We start from the raw sequence: 19,927 nt of genomic DNA on the forward strand, positions 1-19,927 counted from the left end.
GAAATATTGCAACATATTTGCCCTATCAATTGTGCGGCCCTTACTTGAAGAATCACCCAGTGTCCTTCCTGTGCTGCCTTCTCCATTGCCTCCTCTGCGACTTTCTCTTGCCCTTGACCCAGTGATATGTTGTGAAATTTGCCAGAATCGATAGTGAAGCCAAGTTTCTTACCTTGAAAAAAAGCCCAAATAAAATACAATTTTAAACATCTCTCTTTCTCTCTCTCTGTCTCTCTCTTTATATATTTGTATATATCAATTATGACAGCTCTTTGTGTCTGTTTTGTTATTTTCAATACTATACTAATACTATCAGTGTTATTCACTAAACACCAGATTTTGTTAGAATGGGCAAAATTCAGTGCATTAGAACCAATCTGCAGCAACTGAGTGGAAAATATATCAACAAATGCATAGAGGTCGATGATAAACCGAATGCATTCGTTACAAGCTGGAAAATAGTGGCAAAGAGCTCAGATTTTTCTAGACCAGGAGTTGTAGGCTTTAATTCAGCTGAAATCAAACCATTTGTGTCCTGAATTCCATCAACAATGTCCAGATTTTGCAGTTCGAATGGCCCTGTATGCAGCCGGATGGTTTTGCCTTATTCAGTTTGGACTTTAAAGGGACACTATGGTCACCAGAACAACTACAGCTGAATGTAGTTTTTCTCATATCTATAGCCCATCCCTGCAGGCATTTTCATGTAAACACTGCCTTTTCAGAAAAAAAGCAGTGTTTACATTATTGCCTAGGGACACCTTCAGTGGCAGTCACTCAGACAGCTACTAGAGGTGCTTCCTGGTTCAGTGTTTTTTACGCTCTGCATGTAGGCACTGAATTTTCCCAATAGAGATGGATGCCTGGGTGCCTAGGGACACCTTCAGTGGCAGTCACTCAGACGGCTACTAGAGGTGATTCCTGGGTCCATGCTGCACAACCTGACATTCAGTGTTTTCACGCTCTGCATGTAGGCACTGCACTTTCCCAATAGAGATGGATTGATGCAATGCAGAGATGCTAATTGGCAAGGCCTGTGTTTGGCTCCGTCTCCTGCCCGCCTCCTTTGCTGAGATCATCAGAATTGATGATCTCAAACATTCCAATGTGTACTCATAGGAAAGCATTGGATGAGATAATCTATTCTGATGATGTCAGCCAAGGAGGAGGATCGGGGTCGGGGCCACCGCTGGTCGACCTATGCAGTAATTGAATAGTTAAGTTTTTAACTTATTTAAGGGGAGAAGGGGGGGTTAGGGGGCAGGGACCTATATAGTGTTTTTAACACTATAGGGTCAGGAATATACGTTTGTGTTCGTGACCCTATGGTGCCCCTATGTATCATATTTTTACCTAATGGATCCAATTGAAGGGACATGCATGCATTTAATTATACTTTTTTCATTTGAGGTATTTCTAAAAACAGCCTGCAAAAGCTGCAAATCTCTTGTGTGAAGTCTTTGTATTCCCTTACCTTCTTCCCCAGCCCAGAGTTTCTACAGCTGTCCAATCACAGATGTCCCAATTGCTTCCGCTTGAGTTTAGCGCCACTAAGCTAACCAAACCAGGAAGTAACTGGACCTGTTACAAGGCCCGATAGAAAGTCAGGGTGCTAGAACAATTTTAATTTATGAAAGTGCAATTTTCTATTGAAATTTGCACTTTGTGATAAATGAAATAAAAAGGGACACACTATTCACAAATTAAGTACTTTTTAGTTCTTTAGGGGCGTGGACTGTCCATTTAACCCTGACTTTCCCAATGTCAGATGAAAACCTGTTTAAAACGGACTGTTCCGCTATATAATAGTTAATTTGCAGATTTTGCTCTCCAATAGCTACAGCAAAATGACAAAAAAGTATGTGTGTGTTTCTTGAATGTGGTATTCTTTGATTACAGTATAAGCTTCAACTTTAAATAAGTGGTTTATGTGGCTATTACCCAATGACTCCACGTCCTTCAGAGGATTCACTCCAGGGGACAGGATGAAAAATACAGGAGCTGCAGGACTGGTTTCTTCATACGATTTTGCCAAATCTGGTCTGGTGCTCTCCACATATTTTGATCCAAGTTTCTCTTCTACAAAGTTTCTGTAAATAAATTTAAATTTATTTACATTAATTTAACCACATTACCGGAGCCTCCAACTGTAAGGAAGGGGATTGCATAAAAAACAGTGGAATTTGTATAATTTCAAAAATTTACATAATTTTCCTTCATTTTTGCTTACCATATATCATGCACCTTCACTTAAACCCAGGAATACACAGGGTTTCTTTTGTTATAACAATCAGAAATCCACAGTTTTTTTTTGTTTTTTTTTATAGCAATCTGCACCACAACATGAAACAAAATTAAAAACGCAAAAAACAAAAACAATATCTTTACTCCTGTGCTGGTCTTCACCCAGCGGGCAAACCAGCCTGTTTTTCAGTAAAATTTGTATTTCATCACAGTTTACTGTTTTGTAAAAAAAAAAAACAGGACGATGCACAGAAACAACATACAACACACACACAGATTTAATAATATTCTAGAAATAAATGCAAACCTAATGGCATATGTCATTCTGTCTGGACGCAGGGCTCTCAGTATAATAAGTTTTTGTAGTGAGGTTTTGTTTTTCCATTCCTGTGGGAACCTCTCCTTCTCTGGTGTTTCCGATTCAGCCAACTTTTTCCAGCGTTTGGCAGATCCTTCAATATCTCTGTCTAACCCTCTAAATTCATCCAGTGTAGAAATCATCTGTAATGATCAATGACAGTATGTTACCATGACAGCCAGGCTTTTTTGTTACATGCAGCGATTCATTGTTTCTCTCTCTGGTACCTCCAAAATTATGTTTTAGCAAAAAATATTAAATCGTCTGGAAAGCTTATCCAACAATATTTTTTTCCTTATGCTAGTATTTAAACCTTAATTTTGCACTTTGGTTCTCAAAGTACCACAAATCTCTATTCAGCGAACAGACATCTGTATAATGTGTCATGGAATGCACCAAGTTAAATGGCTCACTTATTTTACCTTAATAGCGCTCCAAGACTGGACAGTGAGAAAGTCAACAGCACTTCTTTTTGCATTCTCAACAGGGAACCGTAGCAGAAAATCCAATTCTAATGGGTCGATATCTTTAAGTTTCAGAAGAATCTTGGATAGAAAAGAAAACAAGTCACAAAGAGCCATAAGATAGTTTACACTATTCAGGAAAATATTAGATAATCTTGTTATAAGTAAGCGTATTGTATATCAAGATAAATAAAGTAAAAAGCTATATTTTAGAATGATGTGCAGGTTTTTTTTATAAAATGTTCTCAGATGAACACATGAGATCAACCAAAAATTCACCATGTATTACATTTCCAGATGTGAAATAAACACTAGGCCAAAGGTAGTCAACCTTCGGAACTCCAGGTGTTGTGGACTACATCTCTCCTGATGCTTTGCCAGCATTATGGCTGCAAGAGCATTATGGGGGATGCAGTCCACAACATCTGAAGTGCCAAAGCTTGCATACCCCAGCACTAGATTTCATTTAAGAGTGCTTGGAAACATCTGGAAATGTTTGAAATAAACTTCAGCCAACAACTCATGTTTCAGTGAAATGCTCACTATGGACTATGGATTAATAATTATTATTAGTATGTATATATCGCCAATTATAGAAAGGGAATATTTGTAATTGACATTTAGAATATCAACAGAGACAAGAGGTTAAGAAGGCCCTGTTCAAGAAGCTTACAATCTATGAGGATTTAAGGTCAGCGGATCTATATTGTTAGGTGGTGGTCTGTACGTAGAACCGAAGGTTTCAATAAAATGACTCAATAAACAGATACAATCCAAAAATTTAATTAAAAAAAAAAACACACTGACTTTTTTGAAAGGACTCAAACGATTGAAAATGGTAACATTAAAATGATATAATTTGCTGGCCTCATATTGATTGAAATTTGTTAGCACACTATAAATTGCATTGCCCATGGGTAGTAATGTGGCAAGCCAAATACAGCCATAGAGGAAACTGACTTCTTGTCCTCATGTCAAATAACCAGCACAACCATACCTTCAAATACTACAAAATGTATCCGCTTTAATAAAGTATACATTTGTATATATAACATTTCACGAGATTTGCCATTTTCTAAGCTTTAATGTGAGCACTTAGAAAGTACATATAGTAATGTCTCTGGAAATGGTCCCTGCTGTCAGGATATTTCTAGATAAGCATTTCCAAGGCATTAGCAAGAATTTAGTTAGGACAGAAACGCAAAGCAGGACAGAAAAATGTCAGTATACATGGCTTCAGATTGGCGAGAGCAATCAAATTCTTCCAGAGTGGTCAACAGTAAGCAAGTAGCCAAGAGTTCAGAATAAAATGATCAGACTGGCAGGTCAAAAACAAAATATGTACTGGGAAGCATCTGGGTAACATAATACATTATTATGTATATCTGGGACCCAGGTACAAAGTGTCAGATTAAATTTAGAATGGCACCAGACAGACACAAGAGGTCAGTAGAAGGCACATGAGTTGGCCATGGACAAGTAACGACAAGTAATGTGGCACAATCATTTTGTACCTGCCATTTTGAACTGACACTGCTTAACTCAAGCCTAGAACTTCAACTACAGCTGAAATATATTTTCTAAAATCTGAAACTACTAAAAAAAATATATAGACAAGTGCTTGTATTAAATCATGTATTCAGCTGGAAGTGTATAATCGCTTTTTTGTTCTTAATTGTTAGCTTCAATGATAACAACATTACCAATGATAACAAACATGCTGGAAAAGATAGGAATTATCTCTACTACAATTAATCGTAAAAATATTACATCTTACCTGAAATGCAGTCTGGGACAGAAACGTTAGCTTGTCTTTCTCAAAAAGTCCCTGACTGACATAGAGGAAAGCGGAGTATGTGATACATTGTGTCAGGTTGGTGACTCTCTCAGCGACATCTTCTGAATGTTCTGCACGCTTTATAGCCTTCTGGAAAACCATATTGAAGGCCTAGAAAGCAGAGTGATATCACGGTTAAAAATGTATTCATTTTACATCTTATGACTAATAACGTTTATAAAATAAAATCAAAAATGAACCTCCTATCCACAAAGAAAAGTTTTTCATAACAAAATTGGATTCATTTAGAATTTAAAAAGACATAACAAGATGAATATTCTTAGCTCAAGCCTGATTTTGTCACCACCAAGATGGCTACTGGGGTGCATGAGAACATGTGCACTAGCATCCTCCTGCCCTCAGTAACTTTCATACAGCATCCCACAATGCAACTGTGTGCCCACATTCTAAGCGTTGTGGGTAACATAACACGTGTTCACTTCAGTATTGTGGGATACCAAAATTAAGACTGAAATGGATTATTTTGTGCAATCTTTTTTGATGTCCATAAATGTAGTTAAAGTCTCTCTAAAGTGTCAATGTTGCAGAGTAAAAACGAAATCAAGCCTTAGAAATTTATCTGCGATATACATTTGCTAGCACAAAATATAGATTACAAATTAATTATCTTTAATTGGCAGCATGTCAGGTGTGCTTTGAAGTTTCTGTTAGGAACCTAAATACACAGTTACCTTTAGTGAGAACTGATAAATGGGATTGATTTTACGCAGATCGCTCATAACGAAATACAGGAGAGCTGCTCGGGCTGCTGCAGGTCTATAATGTTCTCTGGCATCATTAATTTTTATTTCATTCTCCTTCGCTTCAGCCACCTGTCAAATAATAAATGTAAGTTAGCAACCAAATGATGAACAAGTGTATACTTCAAATCGCCCTTAAACGTAAACCAGTGCTTTGCACAGCCAGTTGGCACTGAAAAGGTTAAACCAGCAGGTCTCTTAAAGTGAAAGTTGTATAATTTCAAACTTTTTAAAACTGTTACATACTTTTTTTTGTGGGCTACTTCAGAGCACTAAACCACTTTTGCTACAGAATATATTAAGTTGATCTGTTATTCAGAAACGTGAAAGACACCAGCTGCAAGTAATTTATTTTTAAAAATGGCTAGTTATTTTATAAATTAACGGGTTTATTCACTAAAGTGAGAATTCAGAGTGGATTTCAAATGTAAGGTCAAAATAGCCAAATTGGAAATATTCCCTGCATCAGCTATGCTCTCAGTTCGACTACTCTGGCCTTCGATTTCATGGATTTTCCCTTCAGTAAATAACCCTGTAAATTGTATATGTACCTGTGGATTTCATCTAGATAATTGTCATTGGCTGTGTGGAGACACACACTCTCTCTCGCTTTGTATCGTGTAGGCTATAATTATTTTCCATATTATTTATAGTAAAGTCATTGTTTTTTGTGCAGGACTGCTCACCTTAGAGATATTATTTTTCAAAAAGATTTGCACCTTCCAAGCATATAAAATATCAATAAAGGAATTAGTACCTTAAGCTCGATCTCAGCGGCTGTACGCTTGGTTGACTCCAGTTTCTCCACCAGCTCCATGTCACCCAGGAAGCTACCTTCTGCTGCCGAGAGTCGAATAAGAAGCTCGTCTTCCAGGCGTTTCAGCTCTATTTTGAAGTCATTCTGCTGCTTTGTGATCATGGACTGACCGTATATAAAAATAGGATCAAACAACATATTATTACTTCATACACACAATTTCAGTCGTTCAGCTGTCCCATATATTTGGGCCAAATAACTCAGATATTTATTGACCTTGTAATCTAGTGGTCATTGGAAAAAGTTAACAGATATTGATTAGAGAGAGTTGTAGAAAGCTATTTCTGGCCTTCATAGTGGGCTAGTAAGAGACGACTTTGGATTTTTGTTTGTATCGAACCAGGACTAATTATATTTTATGAGCATCCTATAACTTACTTTTCACTGGTAAGACTGGTAAGGGTTAATTGTCGAAAGCTGCCATATTAAGGGGATTTTAAGTTTTAGGCCAACTGGAAAAATTATCCATATATGTTTTTTGTTGGTTTTTTTTTTTTTAACTTTGGTAGTTTGGCTTAATATTTGATTTTCCCTATACAGTGTTTGGACATTTTTTGTTAATTACCATAACAGTGACAACTGAATAACTTGAAAATAAAATATCCACCAATTAGTGTTTTCCTATCTAACTATAAAATAAAACAAAATCACATGGCTATGTCATACTTTTTCACACACATCAACATTCTATAGAACTAGGCAGTAGAAGGCATAGGCTGTGTCTCGTGTGACCGTCACAACATATAATACAAAGAGATGTCTTTATCATTCCTTCATAAAACAGATACTTCTTATTGAATAGGCACATACAATGATTCTCATTATATTCACTAAAGGTGTATTGCTTGAATTGAAGCACAATGGTTGGATTGATAAAGGTGGATGCTATGACTTTAGAAAACAAAGCAAGTGTGTAGTTCTAGGCGCTTAGTAGTGAAAACAGATATTTTGATAATTAGCTGCTGAAAACACTCAGTGGATATCCCAATTCCACTATATACAAAGTGAACCAAAAAACAAACTCTATGTTTAGGTGATGTGCCCCACCTCCTAAACACACAAGTGAGAGTGCAGCGCTATTTACATTTAAATTACCCCTTATTTCTTTTATGGGGTGTATAGACATATGAAAAAGCAAGAAACATACAGAGAATTTGGTGCAGTATGTTTTAACAATATATAAAACGAGTTAGGAAGTATTTATAATCTCACTCACATGTTTTAGAGCCTGTTGGATATAGGCTCTAAAATCTGAGTGTGCGGGGCTCTTAAAGGTGGCTTCCAAACCTTCTTCTATGGTGTTTTCTTTTCCACAGGATTATATGTAAGTCATAAGTAATACAGACATCTAGGTGCTAGTAGTTCTATTATATCATGCAGTTGGAATAAAGTTTGCTCACCTTTTTAGAAGCCTGTTTAATATAACTGGCTCCTAACTTTCAGCGTGATGTAAATTTTCGGGGTGACACTCCCCTATAGCAACCTTGGAGACTCGATGCATGATTTAATAGAACTACTAGCACCTGGATGTCTGTATTACTTATGACTTACATATAATCCTGAGGAAAAGAAAACGCCATAGAAGAAGGTTTGGAAGCTAGCTTAAAGGGCCCAACACGCTCAGATTTTAAAAGTAACAGATAATTAATCTCTCAATCTATGTAAAACAAAGGGGGGGGGGGGGGGTAGTTATGCAGTCCACCTCCCAGTCACTATCTGTCCTACCTTAAGGCTCTCCAGGTCTGGTCTCTCCACACTGACGACATCAGCCAAGAGCTGGTCTTCAAGCCCATCTGGAGTGACAGTGAAGTTAATAAGGGTGGTCTGAGCCTGTAATTCGGGTTTATAGTGAGGGTTTGCTAGCTTTGTGTGAAGGATAAGGCGGAAGTTTTTATTGTAGTCACACTCTTTGTCTCCAATCTTTATATACCTGTGGAAAGTGACATGTTAACATTAAAAAAAGGTGACATAAATAAAGTCTTTTCTTAAAATTTTTTTTTTTTTTTTACATTTTTAATTTTGTATTTTTGAAGTGCATAAATATACAAACAGACTTGGGGTGCCCCAACAGCATCCCACAAGCTTTGCATCATGCAGAACATTTGGGATATTCAAATTAACATGCACAATTCTTCTAATATAATAGAAGAACAAGGTAATTTGTGCTCAACTCACAGATGTTTGGCAGAAATAAGAAACACTGTGCTATGGGAGAGAGAAATTGCCATAAGACATAAGCTCGCAGTGCATAGTGATGGGGAAGTCTGTGAACTGATGATTGGTATAGTAGTAAGGAGTAAGCTATAGACAGATAGAACAAGACAGCCTTGTGTAGTGGAATGAGGTAAATGAGGGACTATTTGGGGCTGACGCTCTTTTTATCAACTAGCTTCTTGCCCTTCATTTGCTTGAGTGTCTAAGTAAGTAGGTTGTAACAGTTGCAAAGACAGACACATTTGTATTTCTGTAACTCTATTCATTAGCAAAGTAATACGACTAGCATAAACACTGAGCAGAAATAAGACCTTATATCTGCAGCAAGGGGGGTAGAAAAACAGTCCACAAACACACACACATATACATATATATTAGACACATATATTTCTGCCGCCTTTGACACTGTTGATCATCAACAGCTTTTTCACATTCTTCGTAACTTTGGTCTACGGCAGGGGTAGGCAACCTTTTAGCAGCACTGTGCCGATATAGGATTGTGATGTCCCGTAGCGTGCCGATCCTCAGGCCCGTCGCTACCAGGCAAGCTAACCAAGCAACTGCTTGGGGCCACGAGCTGGCCTGGGCCCCCAAGCAGGGCCGGCGCTTCCTATAAAGCTGCAGCCGCCTGAGTGCTCTATAGAGAGCCTCAGGCGGCTGCAGCACTGCCTCTTTCGTCACCTCCCCTTCCCTGTAGCGTGGCCGAGCTCCTCTTCCTCCTGTGAGTCCGGCCGGGTACCATGCGGTACAGGAGATTCAGTTCCCTGTTCCCAGCCGGACTGACAGGAAGTGCACCCTGAGCTCGGCCATGCTACAGGGAAGGGGAGGTGAGAAGAACATAGGGAGGGGAGGGGTGGAGTAAAACGAACATAGGCGGGGGAGTAAGAAGGATACGGGGGGAGGGGAGTAAGAAGGACACGGGGAGGGGAATAAGAAGGACACAGTGAGGGTGGGAGGGGAGTAAGAAGGACACAGGGAGGGTGGGAGGGGAGTAAGAAGGACATAGGGAGGGGAGTAAGAAGAACATGGGGAGGGGGGAGAGTAGTAAGAAGAACATGGGGGGAGTAGTAAGAAGAATGTAGGGAGGGGGAGGAGTAAGAAGAACATGGGGGCAGTAAGAAGAACATAGGGAGGGGGAAGGAGTAAGAAGAACACAGGGAGGGGGATGAGTAAGAAGAACACAGGGAGAAGGGGGTGAGGAGAAGGGGAGATGAGGAGAACACAGGGAGGGGGTGAGGAGAAGGGGAGATGAGGAGAACACAGGGAGGGGGATGAGGAGAAGGGGAGATGAGGAGAACACAGGGAGGGGGGTGAGGAGAAGGGGAGATGAGGAGAACACGGGGGGGCTGAGGAGAAGGGAAGATGAGGAGAACACAGGGAGGGGGGGTGAGGAGAAGGGGAGATGAGGAGAAGGGGAGATGAGGAGAACACAGGAGGGGGTGGAGAAGGGGAGATGAGGAGAACACATGGGGATGAGGAGAAGGAGAGACGAGGAGAACACATGGGGGTGAGGAGAAGGGGAGATGAGGAGAACACGGGGGGGGGTGAGGAGAAGGGGAGATGAGGAGAACACAGGGAATTTTCAATTGTTGAAAATGTTCAAATTTTATGTACATTATATGCAACAGCAGTATTTGCACTGTTAACCTTTCTTATTTATATAAAGTGTGGGTGAACCTAAACTGTATGGCTATGCAGGTCTGTGTATATCTAGCAGTGTGGGTGACTTCCCTGGGTTCCATTGGGGACCAGCCTGGGCAGGTACAGGTCAAGGACAGGAGCTGCAACATCAGCTGTGGGCTGCTCTACTACAGTGTGGATTCCCATTCACAAGTGCTGGGAGGAAGTGATCAGAGATCACTTCCTCTAAGTGCTGCAATGCATAAATTGAGGATTGTCCTTCACTACCTCTTTGTATTAGCAGATATCTGAAGTTTCACTGAGACTCCTGATAGGCCAGACCCTGTTTGGCTCTAGCAGCCTTGAGTGCCGTGGAAAGACACCTCGAGTGCCGTGCATGGCACTAGTGCCGTAGGTTGCCTACCCCTGCTCTACGGGATACTGCTCTCTCCTGGTGCTCCTCTTATCTCTCTCAGCGCTCTTTCAGTGTTTCTTTCTCTGGTTCTGCCTCTTCTCCCCAACCCCTCTCTGTCGGCATCCCCCAAGGTTCTGTCCTCGGCCCCCTATTGTTCTCTATCTATACTGCCTCCCTTGGTAAACTCATCAGCTCCTTTGGCTTCCAATATCATTTATATGCAGATGACACGCAAATCTACCTGTCCTCCCCTGATCTCTCTCCACCCACCTTGACTCGTGTTTCTGACTGCCTCTCTGCTATTGCTAACTGGATGGCTGCTCACTTCCTTAACCCCTTAAGGACCAAACTTCTGGAATAAAAAGAGAATCATGACATGTCACACATGTCATGTGTCCTTAAGGGGTTAAACTCAAACTGTCCAAAACAGAACTTCTAGTTTTTCCTCCGTCAAGTGCTGCTACTCCTGTGTCTGTCTCTCTGTCGGCGTCCCCCAAGGTTCTGTCCTCGGCCCCCTATTGTTCTCTATCTATACTGCCTCCCTTGGTAAACTCATCAGCTCCTTTGGCTTCCAATATCATTTATATGCAGATGACACGCAAATCTACCTGTCCCCCCCTGATCTCTCTCCACCCACCTTGACTCGTGTTTCTGACTGCCTCTCTGCTATTTCTAACTGGATGGCTGCTCACTTCCTTAACCCCTTAAGGACCAAACTTCTGGAATAAAAAGAGAATCATGACATGTCACACATGTCATGTGTCCTTAAGGGGTTAAACTCAAACTGTCCAAAACAGAACTTCTAGTTTTTCCTCTGTCAAGTGCTGCTACTCCTGTGTCTGTCTCCATCCAAGTCAACGGCGCTACTATCACCTCTACCTCGCAGTCTCGCTACCTAGGGGTTCTTTTTGATTCTGACCTCTCTTTTACTCCCCATGTCCAATCGATAGTCAAATCCTGTCGCCTCCAACTCATGAACATAGCACGCATCTGCCCATACCTAACGCCGGACGCGGCTAAGATACTGGTTCATGCTGTTGTTCTCTCTCGCCTCGACTACTGCAATCCCCTTCTCACTGGTCTTACATGTTCCCAGCTTGCACCGCTGCAATCTATAATGAATGCGGCTGCGAGGCTTATTTTCCTGTCCGGTCGCACCTCCCACGCCTCCATGCTCTGTCAGTCCTTGCATTGGCTTCCAGTTATATATAGGGCCCAATTAAAAATTCTGGCGCTTGCTTACAAATCCCTACATAATGCTGCTCCAGCATACCTATCCTCCCTCATACACAAGTATGTCCCGTCGAGACCCCCTGCGCTCAGCCCAAGACCTACGCCTATCCTCTGCCCGGATCCCCACCTCTGACGCTCGCCTTCAAGACTTCTCCAGGGCTGCACCTATTCTGTGGAACTCCCTTCCCTCCTCAATCAGACTTTCCCCCAGCCTCCACTCCTTCAAAAAATCTTTGAAAACTCACTTCTTCATTAAAGCGTATCAATTAAACTGTCAGCAGGTTTCTCATCCCCCACCCCATGACTCCTTTCCTGCCACTTTCAAAAATGACCTACCAAGCACTCAATAAACCCTTCTCTAACAAACTATTTAATTCCCCTACTTGAACCCTTTGTGTCACTATACCCCACTCCCTGTAGCATGTAAGCTCATCGAGCAGGGCCCTCAACCCCCTCTGTCCCTGTACGTCCAGTGGTCTGATCTCAATTATGTGTCTGTTAGTCCACCCATTGTACAGCGCTACGGAATTTGTTGGCGCTATATAAATAATAAAATAATAATAATAATAATAATATATATCTATATATCCACATATAAACTAACTATAATTATATTTAATCATATATAAATAGTACTATATTAATAACATTGAATATTTATGGATAGAATATCAATGAAGAAATGTCATATTATTAAACTAATGTTAGTGGAATGTGTGTAAAAGACATGTATATATCACATGTTGTCACATTACTAACTACATAGTTTTACACAAGAACCAGACACAGGATTACAAGAAACAGATAACACTAAAAGTAAATAATTTTACTTTTTAACTATTAAAAGAAAACCAAAGTTGCATTGTATTAAAGGAGGTCTAACCAAGGCTATCTGTAATTGTGTCATAACAGCTGCCATATTGTATACTTATGTTATACCTAAATATTCACAGATTATTGTCAGGCATGTTACATATTATTATTCTTGTTAATTATTGTCACAATAAATTATATTTTTATAATTAGTTTGTGATTATTGTATGAAATACAAATTCTCTAATAAAACATAATCCAGGGGCTATAAGAGTTAAAATGTTGGGTAGCTCTTAGCTTTAAATTAATCAAGGGGAACAGTGCCAATATATCAATTTTTGATATAATAAAAAATATTAAATTAATTTTTGATACTTTTTATAAAATATTATTTTTAATATGTATCACCCCATAAATATCCTCACAGTGTGGACATTAGGGATTGTTTGGGGATATGTTTTTCTATTGAAGTTTTTTTAAGTCCGGCACCAAGGATGTGTTTGTTACATTTTATACACATGATATGCATCTAATAACTGGCAAAGGTATTCCATGAGATTGTAGCTGTGGCAATCTGTTTCTTTGATTGTTTAGTTGGTAATACTAAAAGTAACACCTGAGTTCCATGTGAGATGGTAACAATTTAAATTTGATAAGCCAGGTATAAAAGTGGGAAACTCAAGTTCGAACCCCGTTCATACCACCTCACCAGCAACCAGTGGCGTACTAAGGGGCGGGGGGAGGGTGCCCTAGGTGCCACTCACCATGAGGGTGCCACGCTCTGTACCTCCTGCTGGTTCAGCTATAATATCCTCATAATACCCTCCCTGCCATTATACTTCCACCCTCCCTGCCATATATGCCTAATGCCCACCTAATCATAATACCCTTCCTGCCATTATACACCCACCATCCCTGCCATGTATCCCTAATCCCCACCTAATCATAATACCCTCCCTGCCATATATCCCCAATCCTCACCTAATCATAATACCCTCCCTGACATTATACCCCCACCCTCCCTGCCATATATACCTAATCCCCACCTAATCATAATACCCTCCCTGCCATTATACCCCCACCATCCCTGCCATATATCCCTAATCCCCATCTAATCATAATACCCTCCATGCCATATATTCCTAATTGCCATCTAATCACCCCCCCTTGCCATATGCACCCGCACTTTGTCATAATACCCTCTCATCCCATATATACTTCTGCCTTGTCATAATACCCTCCCTACCATAAACCCACTACCTGGTCATAATTCCCACCCTGGCATATACCCCTCAACATGTCATATAATACCCACACTGCCATAATACCCTCCCTGCCATATACCCACACCTTATCATAATACACACCCTGCCATACACCCCCACCTTGACATAATACCCTTTCTTCCATATAACACCCAATTCCATTGTTCCCTCCACTGACATATAACACCCACCCATGCTGTATAAGACCATATACTCACCACCTCGCCTGCAGTCACCTCCTTCAATCCACTGTGTGCAATGGCACACACTGTCATAGTATCCACCACAGTGTCCCACCCTGCCATATACCCTTCTCCTGCTAGTAATACTCACCCACATACATATACCTCCACATTGTCACATTCCCCCATGCAATATAACACACTAAGTCCCCAACACATACAACTGTTCTCCTTCTGTCACATAGACACATTACACACAGGCTCACATTAACAAATTACATATGCAGTCACACACATTGCATGTACATGGGCTGTCACAAACACACATTTTCACACAAGGGTCTGGGACAGATATATACTGGGAGGCGGTAGGATTAAACATTTTTTATAGACCATATAGGAGTTTGTGCGCGCCCTGCAGTGAGCCGGAAGCAGGGATATGACGTCATCCTGGCATCGGCATCACTATTGGGCGTGCGAGTGAGCTGTGCAGGGAGAGCACAGAGATCCCAGCCCAGAAGGGGGTGTATCCACTCCTTGGGACTCCTTCTTCATCTCTGTATGTCAGTTACTTGTTGCCAAATATTCCTTTGCATATTTGTAAAGCACTGCAGAATACGTTGACGCGACATTAATATAATAATATATATACATGTCCTGAGGAAAACTGATAGTGTCCTGTTGGAGATATATGACAATAAATTGTAAAGTGTTCCATTTTTTTCTTAATGTACAATATATCCAATTTGCCAGATCATAAATGCTAAGTGGTGGTCAGTATCAGTGGAGGCAAAAGTGAATTGTGTAGCTTCATATAATAGAAGTGGACCAATGAAATGTTTTATTGTGTCCCAAACATCTACTAGTTTCAAACTTAACAACTATAACAATTATTCTCAAGTAATATATTTTTATTTTATGTTACATCGTGCTCAAACACCCATGATGTGACACTTCTGGGAGTCTGAAACATTAAAACTACAGTTAATTAATGTGTTTATTCTCTATGAAAGACAAATAGTGCATAATGACCTTGTGTTTTACCAGAGCAACCATTTAAATCAGGAAAATCTGAGATCGGGGACATATAAAATATACTATAGCTGCTATACAGTTACTAGACTTCCCGCCTAGAAACAGCCAGCATATTGCATTCATTGATTCATAGTGTTATTGGTCCTACGATGCACTTTTACTGGTAGACTGGTTAAATACTCGTTTTACTGAAACCTTAAAAGTTCCATGAGAACTCTATTCATTAGAAGGCTGAATAAAGAACTGTACTACTGTTTACCACAAAGCTTTACGTTGAGTTTTTTTTCAAAATTTTTTTTTTCATGTAAAGATATTATTATACTCAATTATTATATTATACTCAATAGCACTCATTTAAATTATAAAACAGTGGCTGAAATACCTAACTGGGGTAAATCTCTAATTGCGGTAAAGTCACAGCTAGAATATTTCGGGCTCAGTTTTACCCGTTGGATTTAAATTCACTAAAATTCAGATTTTACTAAATAAAAAGTTAATAAGTAAATTTACTTGAGATTTGTTGTCCTTTTCTTTGCCATTGCAGCAGAGTTACTCCAAAATTCCATTCACAATCTGTATCTCTTCTCCATTTTGTTTGCATAAAGTTTTAAATGGGAGGAAAACCATATAAATTGTAAATGAAAGGAACACTGTACTCACTATAAGAACTTCTTCTAGATTACGTTGTTATAGTACCTACGTTTGTTTCCCCATCCTAAGTTGTCCCAAAGCTCTATAGTTTAATTATTTGAAGGATTGGAAATGCAACGTCAAAACATGCCTCTAAGCAATCCAGGTATGAGAACAGGGACTATTTCTAGGGTCTCATGCCTAACAATACTGTGATCAACAGAGAGGTTTAGGCACTCCAAGGTTCAAGCAGGCAATTTTATTCAAATCAAGCTTGAAGAAGACCTCACAGGTCAAAACATTGCTATTTGACATTTGGTTTAAATAAAATTGCCTACTTTAACCTTGGAGTGCCTAAACCTCTGTCTGTTGTTTACATGTTGTATCTGGGACCTAGTGCTGGGTCCAGGTTTAGCCACACCCAGGCTCATATTGATGGGATTGACTGCAGTTCCTAACTCATGTTAAATAACAATACTGTGATGTCACATGTGCATGCGCAGTACCATCATGGTCTTCCACAGAGAAAAATTACATGCAATGATTCTCTGTGGTAGAATCGTAGCTGCATGTGGTGAGTGCCGCGCATGCGCCTATATTCCTCAATGTTCTTCTATGAAGAGACTTGGACTGACCCATCATCAGGACTGTATTGTACCTAAAATGCCACATCAGAACTATAGTGTAAGGAATACATGTTTGTGTTCCTGACACTATGTTGTTCCTTTAAGAATCTGGAAAGAAGACCTAAGCGTTGGGAGTACAAATATGAATTCCTAACACGAGTGATATATTCCTTTGTTAGAATCAGCTCAGACGAGAAACACATGTTCCCAAACGTCATGCTCATCCAATCAGATGCTTCTCATAGGGAAGCACTGAATTCAACGCTTCCTTACGAGCAGCTTTTCATATTATTTAATGGCCTCAAGAATGTCAAATGTCACATGGCCGAGTGTTATCACAGGGGAAGCACCTCTAGTGGCTTTCAGGAAGACAGGCACTACAGGTGTGTTTAACCAAACAATAGGAACATTGCAATTTATACAAAACGGCAATGTTTTAAATTATAGGGCTACAACTAAAGAAACATAGAAACATAGAATGTTACGGCAGATAAGAACCATTAGGCCCATCTAGTCTGCCCAATTTTCTAAATACTTTCATTAGTCCCTGGCTTTATCTTATAGTTAGGATAGCCTTATGCCTATCCCACGCATGCTTAAACTCCTTTACCTCTACAACTTCAGCTGGAAGGCTATTCCATGCGTCCACTACCCTCTCAGTAAAGTAATACTCCCTGATATTATTTTTAAACCTTTGCCCCTCTAATTTAAGACTATGTCCTCTTGTTGTGGTAGTTTTTCTTCTTTTAAATATAGTCTCCTCCTTTACGGTGTTGATTCCCTTTATGTATTTAAATGTTTCTATCATATCCCCCTGTTTCGTCTTTCCTCTAAGCTATACATGTTAAGATCCTTTAACCTTTCCTGGTAAGTTTTATCCTGCAATCCATGAACCAGTTTAGTAGCCCTTCTCTGAACTCTCTCTAAAGTATCAATATCCTTCTGGAGATACGGTCTCCAGTACTGATAGAAACATATCAGGGCTACTGCACCCACACCACTTCATTAAATTGATGTGTTTTGGGTGCCTTAAGTGGTGCTTTAAGTTGGTGTAGAGATAGATGTGGTTATTTTGTGTCCTACTGGGAAGAATGACAGGACAACAAAATAAATATTGGCATTAACCCTAACATTATGTCTATCATACCCACATCCCTGATCACAATCTGGCAAATAGTTTTTTCCTTGACAAATATTAAAGGGCAACAACATGATTTTAATATCCCTGAAAGAGTTAACACACCAGGGTTTTTGGAAAGGTCTTTTGTAGACTTTTGTGTTCATATTTGATTTCTTGATGTTAAATTCTGTAGGGATTGACAGTTCTCTAAGGTAACCAAACAATCTTAATATCTGGAAAAACACTTTCAGGTGATGGCACGTTATAAAATGCTTATTGCATTATCATAGCACCTTCTAAGATTTGCAATGTGAAATGTCATTTAATGAAAAATTAATCACGAAAAAGCTATAACAAATATAATCACTTATCACAATCCAATCAAATAAATATACTTCCTCTCAAAGAGTTAAAAAATACCCCAACAACCATTAAGCGAAAATAAGAAATGTTAAAACACCACGGGCTGATTATATATTTTCGAATTTCTTTACTTTACAGATCAGCTACTCCTAAATATGCAAACTAGGAAATTTATTTTGGAAGCAATACAATTCAATAAATATTTCCTGCTATGCTTTCTACTGTCAGTTGGTACCATAAGACGTATATTTTATTTTAAATTAGTAGTGTCTAAAGCTCAGTAGATTTAATTATTTGTAATTACCTAGTTGTTGTCAGTATGTGGTCATTTTATGACAGTAGAGTCTACAGTGTGGGTCAGGTTCAACTGTATATCTTTTCAACACAGAATTAATGTACTATTGATGGAACTATTACTGGAACCAAATTAAAGTCTGAGCTGATGGATTGGTCCACGGGGTGCTGTCAGACATGAAAGGAGTAATTAGTATTCATTACTTCATACTCCACAACATTCCAATTATTAATGAACTTCCACTGTTGGCCTGCACCAAATATATCACAACCATCTATTTAGCCATTATTTGTGAGGACAAATTTATACCTTGCCAAATCATTAAAAAAAGATCAAAAGTGGGATACTGTATATCAGATATTACTAGGAGTCCGGGTGAATGAAAAATTCATTAAAAAAAACCCCAGTCCACGTGCGTCTGTCATTTGCACTAAGTAGAAATGTATAGACCATAAACGGCACTGTATATTTTGTTTTAGTTAAAAGCAGACTATTTAAATACTTATTGGCTGAAAATCTTCCCCATCTACAAAGAATATTGAGAGAGATTAGAAAGACTGTTGTTTTCTTATAAATTTACATTGAGATTCAGTCTTAGGATTTAAATATCTAATACAATTTTTGAGATATTGCTTAAGAATAAAAAAAGTAAATAAAAAAAAAATATATATATGCAGGAGCTACACATCACTATTTTTATTACACATACTCCACCATATTAACAGCTATACACAATTAAATAAATAAATCAAATTTGTCTTCATGTATTTTACAATTCTAAGGAATTTATGACACCATTCAATACTCTTTTTGAATAAAAAAAAACACAAAAAACATATTATGCAATGGTAGTGAGTAAGACATTTTTAAATGTAATTTATTAATCAAATCCTTAAGTAAAAAAGTAGGAATTTGGGAAAATTACAGGCTGACAACACATTTTTAACACTTAAATAAAAAAAAAACAAAAAAAACAGAGACTTGATCTTAGATGTACGATTGTTGTCTATTGATTCTCAGGGGCAATATTTTCTTTTTTTGAAAATATTTATTGATATACCGCATTCTGGGGAACAGAAAGCAAACGAGGGGATGGTACGAGGACCTAGTAATATATATTAAATACAAATCAATATCTGACTGTATTCTCTAAGATTTCCCAGAGTTTGCCAACTATGGCCTGAATTTATTAGAGCTGATTCTCTTTATTGGGTGTTTATTGGGTCTTGATAATACAATTGTTGTTTAGAAGCAATTAAATAGATACCGCTAAAGGCTTATCAGAAGTTCGAATATGGAAACTGATACATATACTTTTCATTGTTGATTTAATTCCATTTATTGAGCACACATTAACTGCCTGCCATATTAAAATGTAAAAGGTATGATGCTAGCGTGGTGGGTTGGACATGCCGTGGACATTGGGTGGGACTTTCAATTGTAACCAGCAGTGGGTGGGAGCTCTAAATTGTCCCTCTGCACCCACACTTGGACAGCAGGTAGGGGCCATTATTTAATAAACGGGGAAGAAATCCCAGTGTCCCACAGGCTTCCATAGGAGGTGGTTGGGGATATTTAAAAATCTAGAAGGTGGGATGGGCAATCCTTTGTCCACACAATATTATTTCTCCCCCA

General features: G+C 39.1%; 1 protein-coding gene across 1 annotated transcript in view; it reads right to left on the reverse strand.

Annotated features, from left to right (window-relative positions):
• Positions 1–19,927, reverse strand: part of DNAH11 (dynein axonemal heavy chain 11) — a 217,288-nt gene that overhangs the window by 14,915 nt on the left and 182,446 nt on the right. Inside the window, exons 66-73 of the mRNA XM_063450883.1 lie at positions 8,207–8,411; positions 6,422–6,586; positions 5,596–5,736; positions 4,844–5,014; positions 3,025–3,147; positions 2,552–2,745; positions 1,942–2,090; positions 45–172 (exon numbers count right to left, since the gene is read on the reverse strand). Of these exons, the coding sequence (XP_063306953.1) occupies positions 45–172; positions 1,942–2,090; positions 2,552–2,745; positions 3,025–3,147; positions 4,844–5,014; positions 5,596–5,736; positions 6,422–6,586; positions 8,207–8,411 (1,276 nt within the window). The remainder of the gene's footprint in view (positions 1–44; positions 173–1,941; positions 2,091–2,551; positions 2,746–3,024; positions 3,148–4,843; positions 5,015–5,595; positions 5,737–6,421; positions 6,587–8,206; positions 8,412–19,927) is intronic.

This window comes from Pelobates fuscus, chromosome 4, assembly GCF_036172605.1.
Source record: "Pelobates fuscus isolate aPelFus1 chromosome 4, aPelFus1.pri, whole genome shotgun sequence".
Classification (NCBI taxonomy): Eukaryota; Metazoa; Chordata; class Amphibia; order Anura; family Pelobatidae; genus Pelobates; species Pelobates fuscus.